This window comes from Drosophila ficusphila, unplaced genomic scaffold (genome assembly GCF_018152265.1).
Source record: "Drosophila ficusphila isolate 14025-0441.05 unplaced genomic scaffold, ASM1815226v1 contig_723, whole genome shotgun sequence".
NCBI classification, from domain to species: domain Eukaryota; kingdom Metazoa; phylum Arthropoda; class Insecta; order Diptera; family Drosophilidae; genus Drosophila; species Drosophila ficusphila.
In genome coordinates, this window is record NW_025064662.1 from 630,754 (window position 1) to 653,060 (window position 22,307).

A 22,307-nucleotide genomic window follows, 5' to 3' on the forward strand; every position below is an offset into this window, starting at 1 on the left:
ATCTGTAACTGCTGAATGCAGGGCAAAATCCACTGGTTTTTGGCCTTCCCGCTTTACAGAATTTCCACAATAAAAAATAATACTTTTTAATTTGGTATATGCATTTATTAATCTATTTACAGTCCAAGGGCCTTTATCATAAGTATTGTTGTATGTTATTATTTGCCTTAGTGAACGGTGAACGCAGATCATCTTGATATTGGGTAAGACTGTAATTGTCGTTTCTGAGTGACTCTGAAAATAAAAACCATAATACATTAATATATTACATATTAACACAAATAATAAATATATAAAAAGTAATGGGAAAATTAGAGAAATTTAGAAAAGTAAGTAATAAACATAGTAAAAAGCATGGGAACACAGGGCTGTTGAAACTTATTAAAAATTTAGCGAGTACTTACAAATGCTTCTGGATTGGCTTCGGCATCGGAGTCCAAATGGCCGAGTTCTTCAAATGACGAAATCGGAATGTCCGCTTGCGCACGTTCAGTTTTGCCGTTAATATTAACACAAGGGCCAGAATCTTTGAAGTCGAATCTATTACAAATTCTAGAAAAAACATTGTTTGTTCTTGAAAAACTGAAAAATAAATTTAAATAAAAAACTTACCTACTTGACAACCGCCTCTGGCGGCTTATATTTAGTTTTAGTAAAAATGCCTATGCTCACCATATCCGTAACGCTGAAATAAGGAAATACAAACAAAAATATTTATGTTATAACTTACCTTTATCTTGTTTTTTAAGATTAACACAACTTTTTTTCACTTTTTACACTTTTTGCACGAAATTTTATGCTGATGTGACCGTGCATCACAAAGACAAAGACAATAATTAGTCACAACTTCGTTGTAACTTATGGTCATATTCAGAAACCCACCCCATTTAGCGGTCCGAAATTTTCTATCCCTTACCTATGCCTGCTAAAAAGAAGTAGGTTTTCAACTATCCCTACCCCTACGCCTGCTAAAAAGAAGGAGGTTTTCCACTCAAATAAAAAACCTACTTCTCACTTTCCCGCTGGGTTCCCGCTGGGTTATCCCACGAGAGTCCGTGTCAAACATGTTTAACAGAGGACTACCGCAACAACAACAATAGCAACAGCAGAAATAACAGCAACAACAATGCATCCGACAGCAATAACAATAACAAACAAAATGAAAACCAGTTTGGGCTGCTCCGCTGCTGTTGTGACAATCAGAATGAAAATAAAAATAATAATACCCAGCACAAACATCGCCGAAAAAGAAGGCACCGAAAATGTTTGCAACTGTCACTGGAACAAGGCAAAAAGTTTCCGTTTCGGGTTTATTTTTCCATGGTTTTGTAAAAAAAAAACACCGATTGGGTTGATAAAATAATGTTTTATACGTTTTCCATGCCGGTCTTTGGTTTATGCATACATTTAAAGATTAGAAAAATGGTTAAAGAATTCAGAACTAAAAACTACATAGAATATCTCAAACAAATTCAAGAGATTAACTTCTTTGCAGAGCTAAAACAAATACAAGATGACATTAATGGTTCCCCTTCTCTATTTTCCTCCATCATTTGTATTATCACATAAGACTTTTTTGGCATGACAACACGACATGAAGTCACCCCACTAATAATACTTCTTTTTGAAATATAAGTTCCCCCATTTGGCTGGCAAATTTGCGCACTTTCATGACACTAAATGTCACTAATTTGACATGAAATGTCAGCGCAACTAATGCGAATATGGAATGTGTCAGGAAAATGCATAACGGGCGAGCTTTTTAGCAACATTCTGTCGCATTAGTGGCGAAAAAATAATGGGGGAACATCGTTGGTTTCTGCAAATATATGCTGAATATAGCGATGCGAAATTAGGAGGAAAAAGCGAGCTGGGCAATTGCTTCTTAGTTGGTCCCTTAGTGACCAACCTTATAAGGAGTTGAGTCGGCATTCCCCACAAGTAAATCCAAATAAGGTCAAAATTGCGAATATGATTTCTGCAGAAGTGGAACCCACTCCCTTTTTCCCTCTTCAGTGTCTCGCCTTTAATCCTAATTTATGCGCAAGTAATGATGAAGACTGGCTGCCCTTTCTGCGGAGAAAGGGAGTCTCTTTCTTCCGCCGCCGAGATTAAGTGGCTTACAGTTTGCCAAACAGCTCTGCATTTCGACCAGCTGCCGTTCTGCATTCTGAATCCCAGTTATCCAGACAATGGGGTTGTCAACTGGCGAACGTCTGCAAGTCGGCCTGAAAATTGACTTTGGGTCAGCCGAAAGTCGGAAAAGTCGGAAAAGGGCTTAAGTTCGAGGCGTTCGTAATGAATTGTAAACGCAGACACGTGTGTCGCTTCTTCGGTCGAGGGGATTAGCAATGTTGCCAAAGAAGGGGGTTTTCCTGACGGATCGAGAGTTCCTCAAGGAGCCACCCCACTGCGGTCATGACTTGGCCACTTCCCGTCTTCAATCCACCCATTCCCTTTTCCCATTCCGCATGATTGGCTAGTCCGCACAGAAAACAATCTAATCGAATATGTAGTTCAATACTAAATTCATGATTTTGCTATTGTTTTCTATGTATATAAAGCATAAAATATGTTATAAGAGAACAGTGAACAGTAAAAAATAAACCATAAAAAAGTGAATTTGTAAACTTTAAAGTGGTGATAAAATGTTGTTTGGATTTACTTTTCCAAATTTCCCTCTCCAAAATGATAAGATATTTTCCTTAATTGGATTTTAGTTAATAATTGAAACAATTGAAAATAATTGAAAGGTTTTAGGGAAGCGAACTTAGAGCTAGTAATTGCTAACAAAAATATTTAAAATTAATTCAATGTGTTAAAACAATACTTTTTTTTGAGAGACTTTGAAATTATATTCAAGCAACTTTAAAATATTACATCAAGGAGAAAGGTTCAAAGTTCCCTTCTTTAAGTTTTACAATTTTTCCCTGTGCACAACTTGTTTCCCATCTACGGAAAATGTCTGCTGCTGACCAAACGCTTGCAACGTGTTCCACTTCATGGCTCTGTTGTTTTAAATTTGTCATGAAAATATTTTGATTGTTGCGCATTCATTCCGGCCCCCCTTACCCTTCCCCCTCCTCCCTTTTTCCAGGCTTCACCTTTCGCCGGATTCCCCGTCGAGTAGTTCGAATGTTGTGGCACACACCCCTCGGGACATTTGTTGACTGTGGAGCCCCTCCCTTGGCCAGATGACTCCACATGCTCGACATACTCTACATACGTTTTCCAAATTAGATTCTGCGGTTTTTCCGACCGTCCGTCTGTTTGGTTTGCTGCCCGCCAGGGGGCGCCACGCCGTATCGCAATCAATCGAAATCGGGGGACTTCCCCTTCGTTTGTTTATTTGCTCTTTGTTTTCCCTTCCGTCGCCAGACTATTTCCATGCTGATTTCCAATCTTGTTTATCTTACGCCATGCGAAGTGATATTTGCTGGAGTCGCTAATTAATTAGACGAGCCAGTGGCTCAATAAGCCGTCATCTCGACGTATTTTTAATCGCAAACTTGGCATGCAAGCCAGGCAGAAAACTCCGCAGACGGAGTCGTTGTGACTCCCAGTAATCCAATTTAAAAAACCATCTCCGTCAGACGCTTCCTTTGAATGCCACATAAATCAATGGGACGCGCGCTTAAAATTCATATCTTGTCAGAATGTAAGTTGTATTTTAAGCTTTTTATCGGGCTGCAATGCGCCTCACATTACTCATGCCCCAACAACTTGCCGCCAAGGAAGTCGAGGCAAAGGCGAGGGCAAAAGCGGTGGTTATGAATGGATAAACGCGGTGCTTCGGTGGTGCAGTGGTGCGTGGGTGAGGGGGGGCAGACGAGACGGCAAAAGGTAAGCCATAAGTCAAATTATTGGGCCAGCTGAGAGGCCCAAGCGAGTCGGTACTTCTACACTTTAACGGTTTCAATTCGGGTGATTCACGTCTGATTTGTGTCTACCAAACTGGGTATTCAACAATCTTGAGCATTGCACCTAGAACATTTCAAATAAATACGGTTAGCATATGAATTTAAAAAGGAAGTGGTCAAGTGCTTATTATTAAACTAAAATCAAATTAAATATATTTCTCATTGAAGCTAAGAAAATGTAGTTACAAAAGGGTTTTATTTTGAACTGCAACAAAGAATGCTTAAACGTTTCTATAAAATTTGAGATTTTGATTGAGTATAAGTTGAATATTAGTAAAGTGATCTTTTTGAAGTGATCTTAACAAATTATACAGTTAACAAAAGCCTTAAAGCTTACGTAGAAAATACACAATTCTCATAATTGAAAAATATGGTTGGCCTTTGTAGAATTATTATTTTATCTCAATCAACTTTATAGCCGAAAATTGTAGTTTTTATTGGCATCATCTTAGCTTGCCTTATTGCATAGTAAGACGGAAAGTCATCATAACTTATCCAGCTAAGTCTTTTGGCCATTTACACTGTTTTTGCCTTAAAAAAGAGCTCCAGCTACTCTATCTTTATTGCCACGTGTTGCATGTGCAACCCGAAATGGCTGTAAAAATAATTTATATGCGTTAACGCCAAGCACCATATTCGGATCGGGCTTAAAAAAAGAGGCAAACATGTGTCCAGAGTGCCGGCAACACGAGCTACTTAAGCGGGTCTCATATATCCGCGGCTTTACGGCTTAAATGCGTTATAATTCAAACCCGAATGCCCGGCCACCTGTTCGTCGGATATTTGAGTCGTTGTCACGTTCCTGCCACTCCACTCCGCCATAAATATTGGCCACTAACCATGTCATGTATCATCGTTTTCGCCGCTCTGTTGATGAGCTCGCATTTCGGAAAACTCAACGCATTTTCCGCTCTAACTTGTAAAGACCTTTTCTGGCTGGACAATATTTCACCATCCAAAAGTTAATGACTGCTGGCGACTCCGATTTCTGATCTGTCTTGCTAATTCCCTGCCAACAAGCACGCACCTAATGAGCCTCAGAAAAAGAAAAAGGTGGCACGATCCTGGCTGCACAATATCGTTTATTTATAGCAGAAAACAGCGTCGTTAGTGCAACTAAATTATGGGCAATATTATAATGCAACACTTGACCAAATAACAAAAGAAAAGTTATTCCAGTATTTATAAAATGTGTATAACATATTTCTTAAACAACATAAAAGAGTTCTTTATGCTGTTTATTTTTAATTATTGCTCTTTGTAAAGTATTATTTATTTTAAATTCTACAATTTGTTCAGTGTAATCCCATTGCACAGTAGCTTGCAACTTGTTGCTAATCCTGGCGCCAAGCAACATTCTGTTGAATTCACGACTGCGGTGTCGCCTCGAAGTCTGCGATTATAATCTTTTGCTCCGGCCAGCCTATTTATAAGTTGGCCATACAAATTGTACGATGTCGTGTGTTTTGGGTGAGGAGAAGTTCAGCAGGGAGAACGTTGTCAACGCTTGTGTACTTCTTTGGCCTGCTGCCATTTGCAGGAGATCTGATCTGGCATCTTTATAGTATGGGATGCATTCCCATTTGGCTTTTATTTGAGGCGATAAGAAAATGGCAAGCTTAAATGCTGCAGAAAATACCGTAAAATAGTCTAATTTGTAGTGATAATTAAGGATTTTTGGTAGCTTCATTTTATGTTTGCTGCAGTTAAAATGTTTCTTATCAGCAGAAACTAGAAATGTAAATAAAATTCCTAATTTATTCAAAGGTTTTAAATTCACCACTACGAAATGTTTTATGATTATGGTAAGACTATCAGACATTTTTATTTCCAGTCGCAAGAGAATGGCATAATAAATGTTCGTTTAATATCAGTAATGCTTTATCACTTACATGTTATTTACTGATATTTTAAAGGTAACTTTCCATGTTTATTTACCCCTTAATGCTGGCAATTTAATGCGTAATTTCACCGCGATTTGTCCCATCTGCCAGTGACTTTCCGCTTTAAGCCGCTCACTAAAAGCACATTGTTGCAGCGTTTATCATATTAATGTGAGTGACTGCCGTTCTCGGCCGGGTCTCTTAACAACTTAATAATTTATCTGTCTCCCCCGCGGAACATGTGTCACGGCCAGAAGAAGAGGAAGAGGGTTCTTAAATTATTTACACGACTTGCATGCGTGGCAGCTTTAAAGAGGTTGCGTCTGTGGGGCATAAACATGTCGTATTATTATTATTTTTACTGTCTGATAAAAGTTTCGTCTGCTGTACTCGTGTGTTTTTTACTTTTATGGCGCTGCGTCATAAAAAGAATCACGAGGAAGCGCAAGCTTGCAGAAATGTTTTGAAAAGGAGCGGGCAGCTTATCAATGCAAAACAGACTCTCGGCTTTAGTCCATTCACTTCATATTCAAAATTACGCCCCCCTTCACTCCATTTCCATCTGCATTGTGCAGGAAGCGTTGAAGCAACCCTTGAGGGATTAAATTTCAACAGTTCGCCGCCCGCGTTGCGCATTCTTGGCCAGCACTTTGGCCCTACCCCCTCGGAAAATCCCTTTTCCCCGCTCCATCGAGCTCTTAGCAGCTTTTCTCCTGCCGACTTCTCGACGCTTAGCCATCTGTCTGCTCGGTTTTCGGGAAAATGGGCAGCGCTTAAGTGGGAGGAGGGCATTCGGCTAATGAATGTAATCGTCATAAGCTGGCCTTTTCGCTGCGGAAGAGCCAACTCATTATAAAGGCCTGTCTACAAAATACTTCCTTGTAATTGGGCCGATTTCGGGGGTTGTACTCGCATCTTTGGGGGAATTATGAACCCAAATGCATTCACTTTAAATCAGAGATTGCTATCCACAAGTTGAATGGGTTTGGGGAATACCAAGTTTTTTGGCAAACTGATTTCTAAAGAATTGAATAGGTTTCAAAAAGATGGATTCAAGAAGAGTTTAACAAGATTTTAAGAACTTTACTTTGCAGACTTTGCAATATATTTTCTATCTGTGATTTTTTGAAAGCCTGTATTTGTTTAGATAAAGAGCTAAAGGAAATCAGACAAGTACAATTCAATTTAATTAGCAGAATCAGCTACCTAAGTAACCTTTAATAAACACGAATTTTTCCCCCTTAAAGGACTAATTCTTTCTGGCTTTTATAAGTCTGAGATGGCAACACAAAACCTTGTTTTCCCGCCTGGTCATAATAATGGCGTACCTGCAGCTATTTTGATTTGATAAGCAAACAAGGGCGACAAACAGTGGCAGCGACGCATAGAAAAGCGTAGCGACGACTGGCAAATAGAATAAAATAATCAGAGAACAAACGCAGAAAGTGGTAATGAGTATACGCCGTGTCTGACAAAAGGGCAGAAAAAAGGGGAAACAGAAGCGGAACGTCGTTGCCTGTTTTTTTGTTTGTCTGGGAAAGTGAAAAGCATGTAAATGCCCCAGGCGGGTATTATGAGGGACCCCATCCCCAATCTCGTATCTCTATCTCTATCCCTCTCCCAATCCGAGTCCCATTTCTATATATTCTAGAGCCCGTCTGGCAGACACTTGAGCCATCCAGCCAACCAGCCAGTCAGCCAGAGCTCCTCGACATCCAGCTGGACAATAATTGTGCGAGGGTTCCATGCCAAAGTGTCCTGCGGGCGAAAAAGGGGGAGCGAACAAAGATTGAGATCCTGGGACGGGGATCCGAATGCTAATGAATTGAAATTGTTAAAGGGGAAGACGCGGGGGCGTATGAGCAATTTAATTGCTGAGCAAATTGCGCGCTGATGAAAATTGAATTGTTCATTGGGTGGCGTGGCGTGTCATGTCACTGTCAAGTGCAAATGTTCCCAATGCCGCAACATCAACATTGTCTCCCGAAAACAACATTCAACAAATGAGGTTTGCAAATGTCGGCAAATGGAAATGGAAAAGCTTGCGTGCTATTTATTATTATTATTCGCCTACAATCGAGCTTGGAATTGTTTAAATGATTTTCCAAGCGATTTATTTGCGGTCTGGCCGTTTGTTGTTTCGTTGCTGTTTTATTTTTGTTTTTTAATGAATTCTCCCTTCGCAAAAGCTCTTGACTTTGACGTGTAACTATGAAAAAATAATAACAACTGATATGGCGAGCTGTCACCGCGGGCGTGACTAAAAGTTGCCATAAAAGAAAACCGCTGCCGTAAACTTTTATAACTGAACACTGAACACTGTATTCCTGCGCTGTTTTTCATTTTAATTTTCGCGCTGATGTCATTGTCCTCGGTATTCATTTTTTGTGTTTTCCCTTATTTTATTTCGCAGACGGAGCTCTCGCAGAATCTGCAACAATTGTCGGAGAAGGCACGTTCCACGACCGAGTTCATCCAGCGCCTTAAGGGCATGAGCGACAAAGTTACGGTAAGTGAGCGTCTGGCCGACACAAAAAAAATAAAGAATCCCCTCAATCCGGCTAAAATCCGACTCATCCGAAAAACAGGAATCCTGCATGGAGTTCGAGCGACTCGTCCACGCACAATGCGAGGCTCTCATTCAGGCAATCCACGACAGGCGGGAGTATCTCCTCGAGGCGATTCGCATGGACAAGGACACCAAGATCAGGATACTAAAGGTGAGTTCTTCTGAAGTTTTAATTATAAAATAAATTTAAGAAATAATGTTAGTTAACTAGATTTAATAAAAAAATCATTTGACTGTTTAAGCGTTTAAGCAATAATAAGAAATCAATCTTATAAAACTAAAAATACTTCAGTATCAATTATACTTGATTTACCTATCATCTTTACTATATCTTCCTATTTTAGTATATAAAATTAATCAATATTAGTATATAAAAAAAATCAAATTAAATCTAGTATAATTTACCTATCATATTTACTATATCTTCCTATTTTAATATTTAAAAATAATTATTTAATAATTTTATATGTTTATTCGCAGGATCAACAATCAAACTGCACTGGCAAATTACAACAGACCACTGGACTAATTCAGTTTTGCATTGAAGCTCTTAAGGAGACTGACAGCGCCGCCTTTCTTCAGGTGGGTTAACCAACTATTTAGTTCATTTAAAACGTATATAAAAATATATAATTCTGCAATCCAGGTGGGTTCCATGCTTATTAACCGAGTGACCAACACGGACATGACCTGGCACCAGGAGGTCACCAATGCCGCTCCTCGGGTTTCCCCCATCGTGGATTTGACCCTCGATGATGCAGCTTTGGCACGTGCCATTGATAACTTGAACTTTATCCAGATGAGAGGTAGGTGGCACTTTAAACTTTAAATTCTATGAAATATTTTCAGCAAACTACACTAATAGCAATGATTGTACAATATCTAAGTATTTCGATTTAGTAAAGTTTAGCTAAAGCAACGTATATAAGAAGTACTTGTATGGAGTTTAGATTACATAGTTTAGAACTCTTAAAATATTTAAAAGTTATTTATGAGCTCCTTGTTCAGTATTATTGTGTCCTAACCAGCGGTGAATTATTGAGCCCAACTGTATGTGCTAAGCAAACCCGCCTCATAAATATTGTCACTAATTGCGCACAAACACACACCCACCCACACACCTACACACCCCAAAAGGTGTGACTTTGGGCCACCCTGCTAGCATAAACATAAGCATTAATACAAACATAAACACAAACAGAACCCACACTCGATTTGCCCTCGAAACAAAAGCGAAAAGAGGCCTTCAATCGAGGGCCGTTGAAGAGTTGGGACTTCAAAAATAGTTTGGAGAACTCCCAGGAGACGGGTACTGAAATTTAGAACTAGCCAAGTGTTTGGGAAAATCGAAATAGGTGGCGGAAAATCGTGTGTGGAGTTGACAAATTTCGAGCGAAGGAGTTACCGAAAATAGATCCCCTGCAATTAAAGTGAAAGTGTTGAAATCGGATAGTGCACTTACACACACACACACACACACACACACCGAGTTACCCATTAAAATAGAATTTAAATTGTATGATATGTCTAACATTTTTGTGCTTCTCTTGCATTTTCCCATCATTTTGAATGTGCCGCTCGCTCTCATTTAAATGAAAACCCCCATAAATCAAAATACAAACCATCTAAAGCCGTCAAAGATGGAGACGAAAGATGTCCGGCAGGTGAGCAAAAATCACAACCTCTTGAATGCAAAAACATAAAAAAAAATAAATAAAAATCAATACACAAATTAAGTTTTCGCACACAAGACAGAAACTCATAAAGTTGATTTCCGTAATTTTTGTTCTGTTTCTGGTAAAAACTGATTTTTTGGTGCTTTCGGACTTTCACACACACACACTCACTCAATCACTCTCCCACACACATACCATACAAATACATCCATGCTTGTTCACCCACACATCAACTTGGTTCGTCGGCCATTTTGTTTTCATGGATTTTGGCCATTGTTTTCCGTTCTTTTCCATTTGACTGCCACACACGCCTACGCATAATAATTTTTTCATTTTCATTTAAGCCACTAGCAGCGAATAAAAAATAAACCAAATTTGCCCCGAAAATGCGTCCAAATATTTTCGGACTCACTTCCGTTTCCTGGCGAATGTCAACAAAAAAAAACAATGATTCCTTACCACATCCTGTCAACCCTCCGGGGGGCGGTGGTTTCCAAAAGGGGGCGTGGTCAGCGATGTCATTTGAAGTGACATAATTATTTACGCCATTTTTTCCCTTCTTTTCGCCTGTCGCTTTTCATTTGACTCTTCCCCTGCGAAAAACTCATTCCCCATCTTCATTATTTCATGCTTAAGCTTTTATTTCGCATTTTTCGTTTTATATGGTTATTATTTTTATGTACCTCAGCCTTTTTCTGGTATTTTCTCTCGCAATTGACCCTCTTCAAGTCGCCTGCTTAGGCTTATCCCTATACACTTTTAGCCTGATTGCCGGGGCATCTTGATTTTAACTTTTTACTTTGTACCTGGGCTTTTGTTTCGGTGGCATTTGACAGCTTTTGGCGCCTTTTTAATTCGATGCCTGCCCGGGGGAGCGGAAATGCCAAAAGTAAAACCGAGGCAGAAGTGTCGTCATTTTTATGTTTATTTTGTGGCATAATTTTAGGCGCTTCACTTTGCCCTTGCCATTTGTGTTGTGTCATGAATTTTTATTACCAGGCGTTGGTTTTATGCCTCGATTTTACGACACGTAGGCGTGGCTCCCCTCCGGGCAATTAATAAAAAATGAAACTTACGAATAAGAATCCCTGACTGTTTTCGGTTTGGCTTCTCAAAGGATCAAAGGATGGGTTGTCCTTGGGTTTTCATCTTACGAATCATGTTTATTGGTTGTGGTGTTTGTCTTAGTTTATCTTAGTTGTACTGATAATTTGTCTTACTTTTATTTAACCACCACTTTTCGACCTCTTTTGTCCCCTTAAATTAACACATATTTCGGGTATTTTGTTTATTATGCACACTCTTTAATTCCTTTATTTTATTATAGCAAAAGTTTATAACATTTTTTATTTTTCCAACAGCACCCATGACACCAACTATACTGCCATCGGATTGTTCAGCAGAAAATAATTCTGTTACCGTGGCGTGGCAGCCACCAAATCACTCATTCGTCGAGGGTTATGTTTTGGAATTGGATGATGGCAGCGGTGGAGAATTTAGGGTATGTAAAATCCGTCATGAATATTAAAATATTTAAATTCGATAATGTTTTGTAAAAATAAACATAAATTCCATCAATTTATAAAAAATATTTTATTACATTTAAAATAAAATTCTAAATTGGTTTTAGAAAATTAATCCCTTTGCCTTTCTAAGCTCTAAGAATATTTAATGAATTTATCTAGTTTTTAAGAGCCAATAATACAATTTGCCAGCGAATAATGCAAATTGGATGCCAAAGCAGTTAATAACTGGGTGCCTTCGTGGCCCAACTGCTGATTGGCTGACTGAATAGCTGTCACCTTTCAATTTATTAACCAAGAACTTTAATTTGATTGCCCCCCCTCTCGATTTGGTCGCCGAAACAGGAAGTCTACTGCGGCAAGGAAACAATTTGCACCGTGGACGGGCTGCACTTCAACTCGATGTACAATGCCCGGGTGAAGGCCTTCAATTCCGCCGGAGAGGGCGAATACTCGGAGCTGATTGGACTGCAGACTGCCGAAGGTGAGTCCCGCTTTTCACATTTCACATTTTCACATTTTCACCTCTGCCGCCACTACTAGCTTTTTCAATTAAGCTCCTCCAGTTGGGTGCATCGTGCCGAGCTGAGCTGAGCTCGCCTGTGAGCTACTTTTCCAACTGTTTTATAATTTAATCCTTTTCGGTCATGCGCCACCCCATTTTCCACGGCCGCACTCCCGCCTTTCCCGCTTTTCCTGGTTTTCCTGCTCGTTCGTTCGTGCTTTGCATGTCAAACAGCCATTGACCCCTTTTACGCCTGCCGGGCAGGAAGACCTGAATGGAAATGGATTGGGATTGGTGCTAGTATTGGTACTGGGATCGGCAGCGGTTCTAGAAGCTCAACTCCAGGATCTGAAACGCGGGGGGAGGATGTCTTCTGCAATCCAATTCGCACTTGATTGATGCCTGCGCCACCTGACAGCAGATTCTGTTTTCCAACCCCCCCAAGGACCCACCTCAAATGGCACGCCGCGTAAAGTTATTTAATTTATAAAATTGCCAGAACGCTCTGGGAAGCATTTCCCGGCATTAGTTGGTCGCCATTAATTTGCAACTTTTAATTGATTATTTCGCGGCGCCTGCGAGTTGTCTTCGCGGTTCGCAGGCGATTTAATCGGGCTGTTCGACCCCAGAATTGCCATTTCATAAAGTGTTTACACCGAGAGCGTGTCCCTAAGTAATTAACGCGAAAACCAGTTAGCAGTTTATGGCTCGTGACGTTTGCGGGCGGTCTGCGCTAATGGGTTAACTCCGACACCTTAACGACATAAGAAAAACAGTTTATAAGACAATGGTCTTGGGAAAAATTGGGGGTTGAAGTGGCTCCAATTACTTAAGTTTAGGAAAAATCAATTCTGGCAAGGAACCGTCTAGTAATATATTAATTTGTACAAATAATTTAATTAAAGTAAATTATATTATAGTTTATACCAGTTTATACAGTTTAACCAGTTTTTAGTGCAAATAGAGTATTCCGAGAGGTTCCCTTTTTTAAGAGTTTTTAGTTAAGACAATTACCTTGAGTATCTTTAAATTTTTTGTCATACCTCAGATTTCTAAAGTTATGTTCATATTAAATATTTCCAACCCTGAAGTATTTTTCATTTTTTTTAAAAATTGTTGGTCGTTCAGTTTTTCGCTTCAGATGCATATACTCCTTTATTCATTTATTTCAAAGCAATGAACCGAAAATTAAAAAGTATTACAGACCATCCCTAATCCTTTTTAATAGACTCCTAATTCCAGTCTCAGACGCAATCATTTGGCAAACAAGCCAGCTCCGTCGTCCACTTCGTTATCCAATTAAGAATCTGGGAACAGTTTATAGTAACTAATTAAATGCCGGCATCCAGGGCTCTCGGTTTATAGTGCCTGGCTCAAATTCCTCATAGTTTTAATCGCAAAGTCATATCCCGACGTAAACAAAACAATGGCTCGGCCATTGAGCCACCGAGTTCTCCTGGCCCAGATGCTTGCTTTGTGGCTTGGATGGCCACACAATTGCCTTTGGTGGCCAATAAAACAGGCGGCGTCATCATCGCCAGCAGACCGAGAAGTGGAGCTATGGCTATAGCTCGCTTTATATATACATCAGGTCCCAGCTGATTGCAGACTAGCCTTGGCCACTTAATGCGGCCACAACAATAAAAAAGGAAATTTAATAAAGCACTCGACTCGACGCCACTCGTTGCCTACTTTGCGGCGCATAACAGCATAAACTATGGGGAATGGTCTACTTCTCGGACTTCGACTCCAACTCCGGCTCCGAATTGCACTGGCCACTTGAGCTTTGACAATGGGGAAAATTGCAACCAGTCTGACTTTGTTTTTCTTTCCACTTTGCACTGCAAAGCGCACTGAAAGAAACTAGTTTTTTGGAGTTTAAAATAAAATTAAGGGAGCTAGATGAAAATGCATTCATACTTTGGCGTAATCAATTGGTTTAGGTTTTTTAATAATAAAAAGATTAAGTACTTTCAAATCAATAAAGTTTTTTCCTACCAAAAGAAGGTTAACGTTCGTCAAATTTTACTAAAATATTTCTCCTAAAATAAAAAGAAATTATTGAATATAATGTACTAACAAAACATCAAGCATTTTTAACAGGAGGTATTTCTAGTTTAATTTATCCATTTCAATCTTTCCTTCTATTAAAATTAAAATAAGTAAAGCTTTAATGTAGAAAAATAGGGGGGGACGGTGGCCCAGCAGGTAGAGCGCTGGCCTCCGGTCCGGAAGGCCCGGGTTCAAGTCGCGCCCCAGGCTCCCCGAGAAAAAGAAACGGTCTCTTTTTCCAAATCTCCACCACTTCTATGCTCTATCGCTCACTTAACATTAGTAACAAATTTCGGCTCCCCGGACCCGCACACCCCTCGTCCACGTTACTATGGACCCATCAATAGAATTTTCGTCACTCCTAGATGGCGCCAGGTGGCAACCCCACCGCTAGGATAAGTCGCTACTGGCTTATCACCGGTACGATCGAAAATCAATGATAACGAATCTTCTACAAGAAATTGTAGAGGCTCTAAGCTCCCGGGTGGAGTAACAGAATGTAAATTTTTTATAATGTAGAAAAATAGTGAATAATTTATGTTTTATAATTTACCATTTTCTATTACGTATGTCTTCTTATTTGTTTATGAAGTTTTGATTGATGATTTCGAAGGATTATGAAACTGGTTTCCCAGTGCCAACTAATTTAGATATTACATTGTACAAAGTACTAGAATTTTACCCATTTATTTGTAGAATATTTTTTCCAAGTGAACTCATCAAGTGTGTTAACCCTTATCCTTTGCAGTGGCCTGGTTCACGTTTGATCCGGTTCTGAGCGGCGGCGCCGGCTCTGGCCTAATCTTCAGCAAAAACAACGCGACCGTGAGCGTCGAGGGCTGGGAGCACCGCGTGGCCCTCGGCTCGGTGGGATTCTCCCGGGGCGTCCACTACTGGGAGTTCACCATCGACAACTACACGGCGGACACGGATCCCGCCTTTGGAGTGGCCCGCATCGACGTGGCCCGCAACAAAATGCTGGGTGAGTGCTTTGAACCCCAGTTCTGCACCTTTCAGTGGGTTACTGGTTGCATTTGAAATTCAATTAAACATTCAGAGCAGGCGCCGCACAGATAGAAACTTTGAGCGAAAAAAATTAAAGTGGGAACAGGGAGAAGTGGAAAATCTGCACAACAAATAGATTCTGGCGTTGACAAAAGATCGAATTCGTATGCGGAAAGTTCGCAGTTCGCAGCTAATAGACAGGGATTCCGGAGGGAGAGTGCTCAGTGGAACTTAAAACTTTGCCATTTTGCCGCCTCGCAATGCGAAGCCAATAAAATCGAGTGGCAAGTGAGCGGGGGAGGGGCGTATCGAAAACTTTTGCCATTTCTTGTTGCATGTGCGCGAAGCGGAACCTCCGGTATCCTGGATCCTGGAGCCTGGAGTTCCAAGGATGAGGGGCCTTTCTTTGCCAAACTAAGACAAATACAAACAAAGGACGGAACAGAGGCGCCTTGAAGAATGCCCCGGCAAATTGATTGAAAATGTGCGTGGTTGCGTGGGAGGTTGAGTTTCCATCGGCAATGCAGACAAAAGTAATTAAAAGTGCGGCACTTAAACTTTTGTCAAATGCAAAAGTTTATTTGCGGCATCGCATCTAAGTATTTTTTTTCCGCCTTTTATTTTTTGTAAGACTTTACAGTGTATCCTTTTCACTTACACGATTTATTCCCCAAGCTGCTCACGCGCCATTAAACACGTGCCCGCTGGCAAAACTCAAGTTTTCGAATTAAATTTTCATATGCAAAGTATTCGTGTAACTCCGGTGCAGGTGGCGCCCCCTAGCGACTGACATTGACACTAACAGTTGCAGTTTGCCAAGTTGTTTTACGACTCTCATGCGTTCTATATATAGATATAGATAGATATATATATCCCTCTCCGCCTTACCATCCTCCGCTCGATTCTCCTGCGTTTGTCAGTTATAATTCCGCAGGACCGAAACGACAGACAGGAAACTGACAAGCCAGGAGTGGAGCACGTCGGGGGAGTTATCCTGCCAGCCAGGATCCAGGAGTTTAAAGTTCCCAACTTCGGGTTGAAGCTGAGTTCGGAAAGTCAGCGAAACGGAGAGCAAAGATTAATAGGGGTATTCAAATTTGCAATCAATTTTGTTAGTTGATTTTGCTTGCTGATTAAAGGTGTAAGCATCAAAGTTTATAACAGAAGGGATTTATTATCTTTATTTTAACTTTCTAACAAGATCTGAAGACTTTCTTAAGATTAGTAAGATTTACAAGCGTTTTCTTAGTTTGCCAATCATAAATTTGAGCATTTAAGTTTAGAAATTGGTTTCCATCCTCATAGCCGTTTTTAACATAAACAAAATAAACAAACACCATTTAAATAAAAGATGAGCTACACACGATAAAAAATTAGCTTAAATAAAAAAAATAGTATCACATTTGAACCATGATAAATAAATGGGAATTTATAGTATAAAAGTATACTATAAATAAAAACCGTTGAAGACTTTATTTGATGTTTATTTCATGGTTCAGCAAATAGCATTTTGGTACCAATAATGGTATTTTTCCTACCCGAAAAGATTAGTTTGCCTAAATAATAATTGAATTTTTTGCTTTGATTTTCTCCAGGCAAGGACGAGAAGTCATTCGCCATGTACATCGACCGACAGAGGTCCTGGTTCCAGCACAACTCCATTCACGAGAGGCGAGTTGAAGGGGGAATCACCACGGGAAGCACGATCGGAGTGCTCCTGGATCTGGAGAGGCACACCTTGAGCTTCCTGGTCAACGAGATGCCGCAGGGATCGGTGGCCTTCAGGGATCTCTACGGGGTTTTCTACCCGGCAGTGAGCATCAACAGGGGAGTCACCCTCACCATGCACACTTCGATGGACGCCCCCAAAATGGATTACTTCTAGGGAAGGCTGATCCGATCGGTTAAGAGTAGCAAATTGTGTACATAGAGCTTGGCATTTGGAAGTTATCGGTGTCTATATAGCATTACCTTAATTCGAACAGTTTACTCAGACAGCTTACATCTATATGTGTACGTGTAGTTTCGGGCATTGTTCAGCGACATATCTCCATTTAATCGTATCTCTATTCGTAGTTCTAGGCACTGTTTGTAAAACGCTGCGCCAAATCGGAGAGAAATTATTAAAAATAATTGAAAGCATTTAACGGTAACTGGTAACCATGTAAAATATGATAATAAAACTCTGAATGTTTTTCAACACAAAATAAAAGCCAAAAATCAAGCACCGTGCAACAAAAAAGAGGAAATAAAATCGAGAACACCAAAAAAACAAATCTAATTTAAACGCAAGCGAATGAAAAACTAAGGTAAAATCCAATTAGCAATTAGTGTAGCTGAAATCTGCATCTGTATGTCGTCACACGTACGTGTGTTAAGGTTAATGTTTATGGCTAAAACAAAAACGGATTTGTTTGAGGCTAAAACGTAATCAAAATCAGCGTGTTGGGGAGTTTTTATTTTAAAGACTGAATGGACATGTTTTTTTACAAGTACGATGGGAAGCAGAGGCCTCGTTAAAATGTGCAAAATTAATCGCCGAAAACTCAACAAAATTATTACCAAATTTCCCTACAATATTTAAGAGCACTGCTAAAGCTGATTAAATGTATGTCCCCGAACACAAAAACCAATTTAAAGCCAGAGTTTCGCTTATAAAATCTAGTATGCATCGGAATATTAATATTACATGTACATCTAAGTTCCCTGTAAATATTAATGTATTTTTTAATAAACATTCGGCTATTCTAGTTTTTTTCTATTTAAGGTGTAATACATAAAATTAAATTCCAATGTATGTACGACTATTTATACTTTTCAACTTAAGCCTATCTACAGCGAAAAAAACAATTAAAGTTAATTACCAGTACTATGCATGTTTAAATATTTATAATAGTAATAATATTAAAATCCAAACAAACCGAAGAGCAAAAAATGTAATTGCATGGGCAACTACAAGCACACACATAAATGAGTTTATTTAACAAAAGCGGAAACAAAATAAATATGAAAAAACGGCATAATAAAATTAAAGCGAATACCTGTTCTAAACTTAATTGGGTTCACTATCGGTGGAATATTTTCATGAATTGATGCGAATCACTCTCGTAAATGGAGGTGGTTTATCCCAGAAACTAGGCAATTTTTCGCTTTTTAATTAGTGTTTTGCATAGTGCTTCTTTTCGCTCGGCGACTTCACTTTATCGCGTTTCACTCGGCGATGCATTAGTGGAAAAGCCTCACGAATGCCGGAGTTCATTGTGCCAATTTCTGAGCGAATTCCCGTGTTTGTTCTGCAGTTTAGCTGTTTGCTTGTTGTTCTGTTGTTTGGCCGGGGAAATGTGTCGCCAACAATATGAATTCTGCTGTGTTGTTTTGGCATTCCACCACCCGAACACCCAAACACCCGAACACCACACACTTTCACAAATTACACACTTAACTTTAGCGCCGCGTTTTGCTTAGAAAGCAGCATGTGTCAACTGCCAGAGTCGGCGTTTTCCACAATGTTTGCTGGGGGGTCCTCCTCCATTGTTTCGGTGTTGAACAAAAGCAGAAATTTTAATGAGCACAGCGCAGAAAAAACCGCCAAAGAAACTTTTGTTATTTCGGCCCCACATTGTTTGCACAACACATATATGTTTGTACTATATATATGCCATATAAATTTAGTTCTGTGCAAGGAAAACGCATCAAAGTGCAATTTTTATATCCGGGTTGCAGTTGGGCAACTGACAAGGGAAAGCGCTTAGCAGCCCCCTCTACATCCGCATCCGCACTCGCATCCGCATCCGCATCCGTCGACGGAGACAAGAGATGGAAGACACAGGACATGGGGACAGAGGATAAAGGACAGAGGACATGGGCGACAGGACTTGCAGCAGCTGCTCCATCGTCGCCTGCTTCATAAATCATAAAAAACTTTCGCCGCACGTCGTCCAACAACAAGAACAACTCCCGACAAACCGACGCTTTCCCCCGCTTTCCACCGCTTTCCCCCGCTTTCCACCACTTTCCCCCGCTTTCCCCCTGGGAAAACTTCACCCCGCAAACTAACCAACAGCTGCTAAGTGTTGAGTAAATGTTTTCGCGCCTCGTTGCGCTCTCAAATTCCCAAAACGTTTCCAGTTGTTGGTATTAGTGTTAGTGCGGCTGTACGGCGGATGTGGCACGTGATTGCTGCACTTTTCCCGCTCCGAAAGCCGCAGGAACTCATAAATTCGGAAAAATGCTCGGATGCCGAGCGCTTAAGTTTTCAGACGATATCGGTAAGCATCCTGCAAGTATTTGTATTTATTAAACAAATACAATTTGTTCTGGTATGTATTTTTATGAAAGCTAAGGAGGAGTACACTTCAATTTAAGAAAATTATTTTTAAGGTTTCTATACTTGTGCCATATAAAAATCATCAAATCATATCATTAAATTAAAATCACTTATTAGTTTCCTTTCTGTGCAGTCAAAAACATTTGTGATCTGTATTTATCTTTTTCAGCGAAGTCATTGAAGTATATAAAGTTCATAAAAGCGTAAACATTTTGTAATTGACACAAAGTTTGGTTGGGTAAATATTACACATAGCCAAAAAATCATCAAATCAAAAACCATAAACTACAAATTTAAATTGAATTTATTCAATTCAATTCAATTAATCAACAACAAGCTTGGTATATTGCTTATCCCATCATATTAGCCACAAAAAACCATCTTTTGTTTTTAGCTAAAATTCATTTATTTCCAACCTAATGTTGAAATCAACCAAACACCGTCATAATCTGCTTTCATATAAATATGTTGTACGTAATGAACCGTAAAAACAATTAAATTGTTTTAAACACTTGTCATTTTTCAAACAAAGTTGTGGATTTTACCTACAGCTCCGATGTAGGATTGTTGATTGCATTGATCAGATATTTTTCTAAGTCTTCCTGATCGCTTTTGCGTTCCTCCTCGTTTCCTGCGAAACTTCCAGCCTCGTCCTGTATTTCTACAGGATTTTCGAAAACAATGGTTTCCTTAGGATTAAGTTCCACCTCCTCTTCAAGTGGTGATCCCATGTTATTGGCCCCTATTCCGCCAGATTCCCAGTGCTGCATTATCTCTAAAATCCTTGGTTGAATCGAGTGCCTGGCACTTATGCCCCATATCATGTCCATGTGATTCCACTTGCGGTACAAATGATTCTCCACCACATTGGGCAGTAGTTTCGCCAATCGCTGGACATCTTCCACCGCCGAAAGAAAGTCCGCGGTGCCATAGTACAAGGCCACCGGAGCGGTAATCCTTTCCAGGCGATAATCCGGAGGATGCGCTTTTCCATACAGCCGCTGGTTTTTCTCGTCACCGTAGTCATACATGCAAAATCGATCGGAAGTTTGAAGTTGGAGATAATGCATCGGTTGTTTTGCATTGCAGCCAGCGGGTATGTGGCCCAATGTCACAGGGAACATGGTCTACGAAAAAAGAAAAATATACTATTTATAATGAAATTATTATAAAATTATAAATAACTCAAATGAGAAATCAAAACTCATCTTACCACATTCTGTTCCTCTCGATTCTTTCCCGCCAGGTTCCAGTAGAAATGCATGCAGGTCTTTACCAGGTGAGCGGAGGAAAAGCACTGGTTCAAAAACAAGAACGAGTGTGGAAACAGCTCGTAGTTTTCCCCAAACATAGTGAATGTCAATCGGGCGAAGGACACGAGGGGAGTTCCCATGTGTTTCATGAAAGCCACAGGAGCCAAGGCGCTCATCACATGGATTTTGGAATTATACTCGGGTCTACTCGAAGCCATCACGAAAAACGAAGTGGTTCCTTGGGAGTGACCGATGTAACTCAGCTTTTGGTAACCAGTTTTCTGTAGAACTCCATCTATCATGGCTGGCAGATCGTACATGCCGATTTCGTGCCAGGAGAAACTCCAGTAGGCCCTGTCCGTATTCGGATTGAGTTTCAAGTGCTCTCTGGAGTAGCGATTCCCCCTGCAATTGCCCATCCACACATCGTATCCATTGTCGTACAGAAAGTAAGCCAATCCACTGTGTGGACCCATCGCAATCCAGGTGGAAGAGGAGTCCTGCAGGCCATGCACCAACAGAACTGGTTTTCCACCAGGACGCGGTATTCTATGGAGACTAAGGACATAATTATCCTCAGTTACAAACTTGTGGGTTTCCGCTGGGTACTTGTACTTCTCCAGGAGTTGTATCTAAGTAACCAGGTTATGTTTGGTATAAGAATTAGTATAATTTACTTTTAAGACTCACAGTATTCAGATGGGCATCTTCAACAACACTCGCAGGATAAGTGTCCTCCAGAAATCCAGCCGAAACCCAGGAGCCGTCGAGCGGAAAAGCGCCGAACACTGCGAGAAACCAGATCGCGTGTCGCATGGCGTTCGATCCGTGACTAAATCGAAATCGGGGTTTATACTCACTGCCCACTAAAGCGCTGTAATTAGTACGGATAATTGTTTGTGGCATTTTTCTCGGCTTATCGTATAATCGAGTCGTGGCCAGCTCATTTTCGGTTGAACGTGACAGAAAACATTTTCAATAACTCCCTCGAATTCAGGCAAATAAAAATGCTTTTGCACAATATGGTCAAAGTTCAGTGTGGAAAGTGGCGTTAATTGCCGCGATTTGCGATCATTTAATCAGTAAACTAGGGTACTTTTGTTAAAAATAAATCATGTGTAACGACTAGACAAAATGATTAAAAAACCAAATATTCGTATTTATTGGTTTTTAAATACAATTATTTCGGGGCTATTCAGTTATCTCTTGAAATGTAAAAAAAAGATTATTTTTTTTTTTTATTATTTTTTTTTTTTTTTTTTTTTTATTGGCATGACTAAACTTTTGTTTCGACAGTATTTAGCCCGGAACACCAAACATTTTTCTCAGTCACAAGCTACAATATAATTTATATTTTAAAAAAGTAAATTAAATCTTAAATTCATTAGGAACAATCTAGTAATATCAACCTATTACTTTTTCTTCTATTTTCAAGGCACTTGATCCTTTTGTATTCATGAAACACCATTGACCAAATCAAAGCGCTCTTCGTGTAATCAGATTTGCCCCGCCACTTTGAAACGAGTGCGATCCTAGAAATGTTTGCCGGCTTAATTGGAAAATTTAATTTTTAATTCAGTTGTGGAGTGGACCG

At 39.9% G+C, this 22,307-nt stretch overlaps 2 protein-coding genes and 1 long non-coding RNA gene across 4 annotated transcripts in view; 1 reads left to right on the plus strand and 2 right to left on the minus strand.

Moving 5' to 3' along the window:
• LOC108100098 (E3 ubiquitin-protein ligase TRIM9) overlaps positions 1–18,166 on the plus strand; it is an 85,901-nt gene extending 67,735 nt beyond the window's left edge. Inside the window, exons 2-10 of one of the 2 annotated variants that reach the window (XM_043208826.1) lie at positions 8,217–8,312; positions 8,392–8,523; positions 8,853–8,954; positions 9,019–9,178; positions 10,004–10,036; positions 11,410–11,549; positions 11,917–12,055; positions 14,877–15,110; positions 16,729–18,166. In XM_043208826.1, coding sequence (XP_043064761.1) covers positions 8,217–8,312; positions 8,392–8,523; positions 8,853–8,954; positions 9,019–9,178; positions 10,004–10,036; positions 11,410–11,549; positions 11,917–12,055; positions 14,877–15,110; positions 16,729–17,018 — 1,326 coding nt within the window. In that variant the 3' untranslated portion in view covers positions 17,019–18,166. The remainder of the gene's footprint in view (positions 1–8,216; positions 8,313–8,391; positions 8,524–8,852; positions 8,955–9,018; positions 9,179–10,003; positions 10,037–11,409; positions 11,550–11,916; positions 12,056–14,876; positions 15,111–16,728) is intronic. The other variant, XM_043208827.1, reaches the window with a different exon arrangement.
• On the minus strand, positions 162–4,119 carry LOC122320672. Its single transcript, XR_006245774.1, has 2 exons — positions 405–4,119; positions 162–234 (listed from the first exon to the last, which is right to left on the minus strand). It is a non-coding gene; the product is annotated as an uncharacterized LOC122320672 (long non-coding RNA).
• Positions 18,167–19,842: 1,676 nt separating the features above from the next.
• Positions 19,843–21,658, minus strand: LOC108100094 (lipase 1). The gene is made up of 3 exons (XM_043208817.1): positions 21,404–21,658; positions 20,674–21,345; positions 19,843–20,587 (listed from the first exon to the last, which is right to left on the minus strand). Exons 1-3 carry the CDS (start codon positions 21,617–21,619, stop codon positions 20,006–20,008), a joined length of 1,470 nt encoding a protein of 489 aa, XP_043064752.1. The 5' UTR covers positions 21,620–21,658; the 3' UTR covers positions 19,843–20,005.
• Positions 21,659–22,307: the final 649 nt, after the last annotated feature.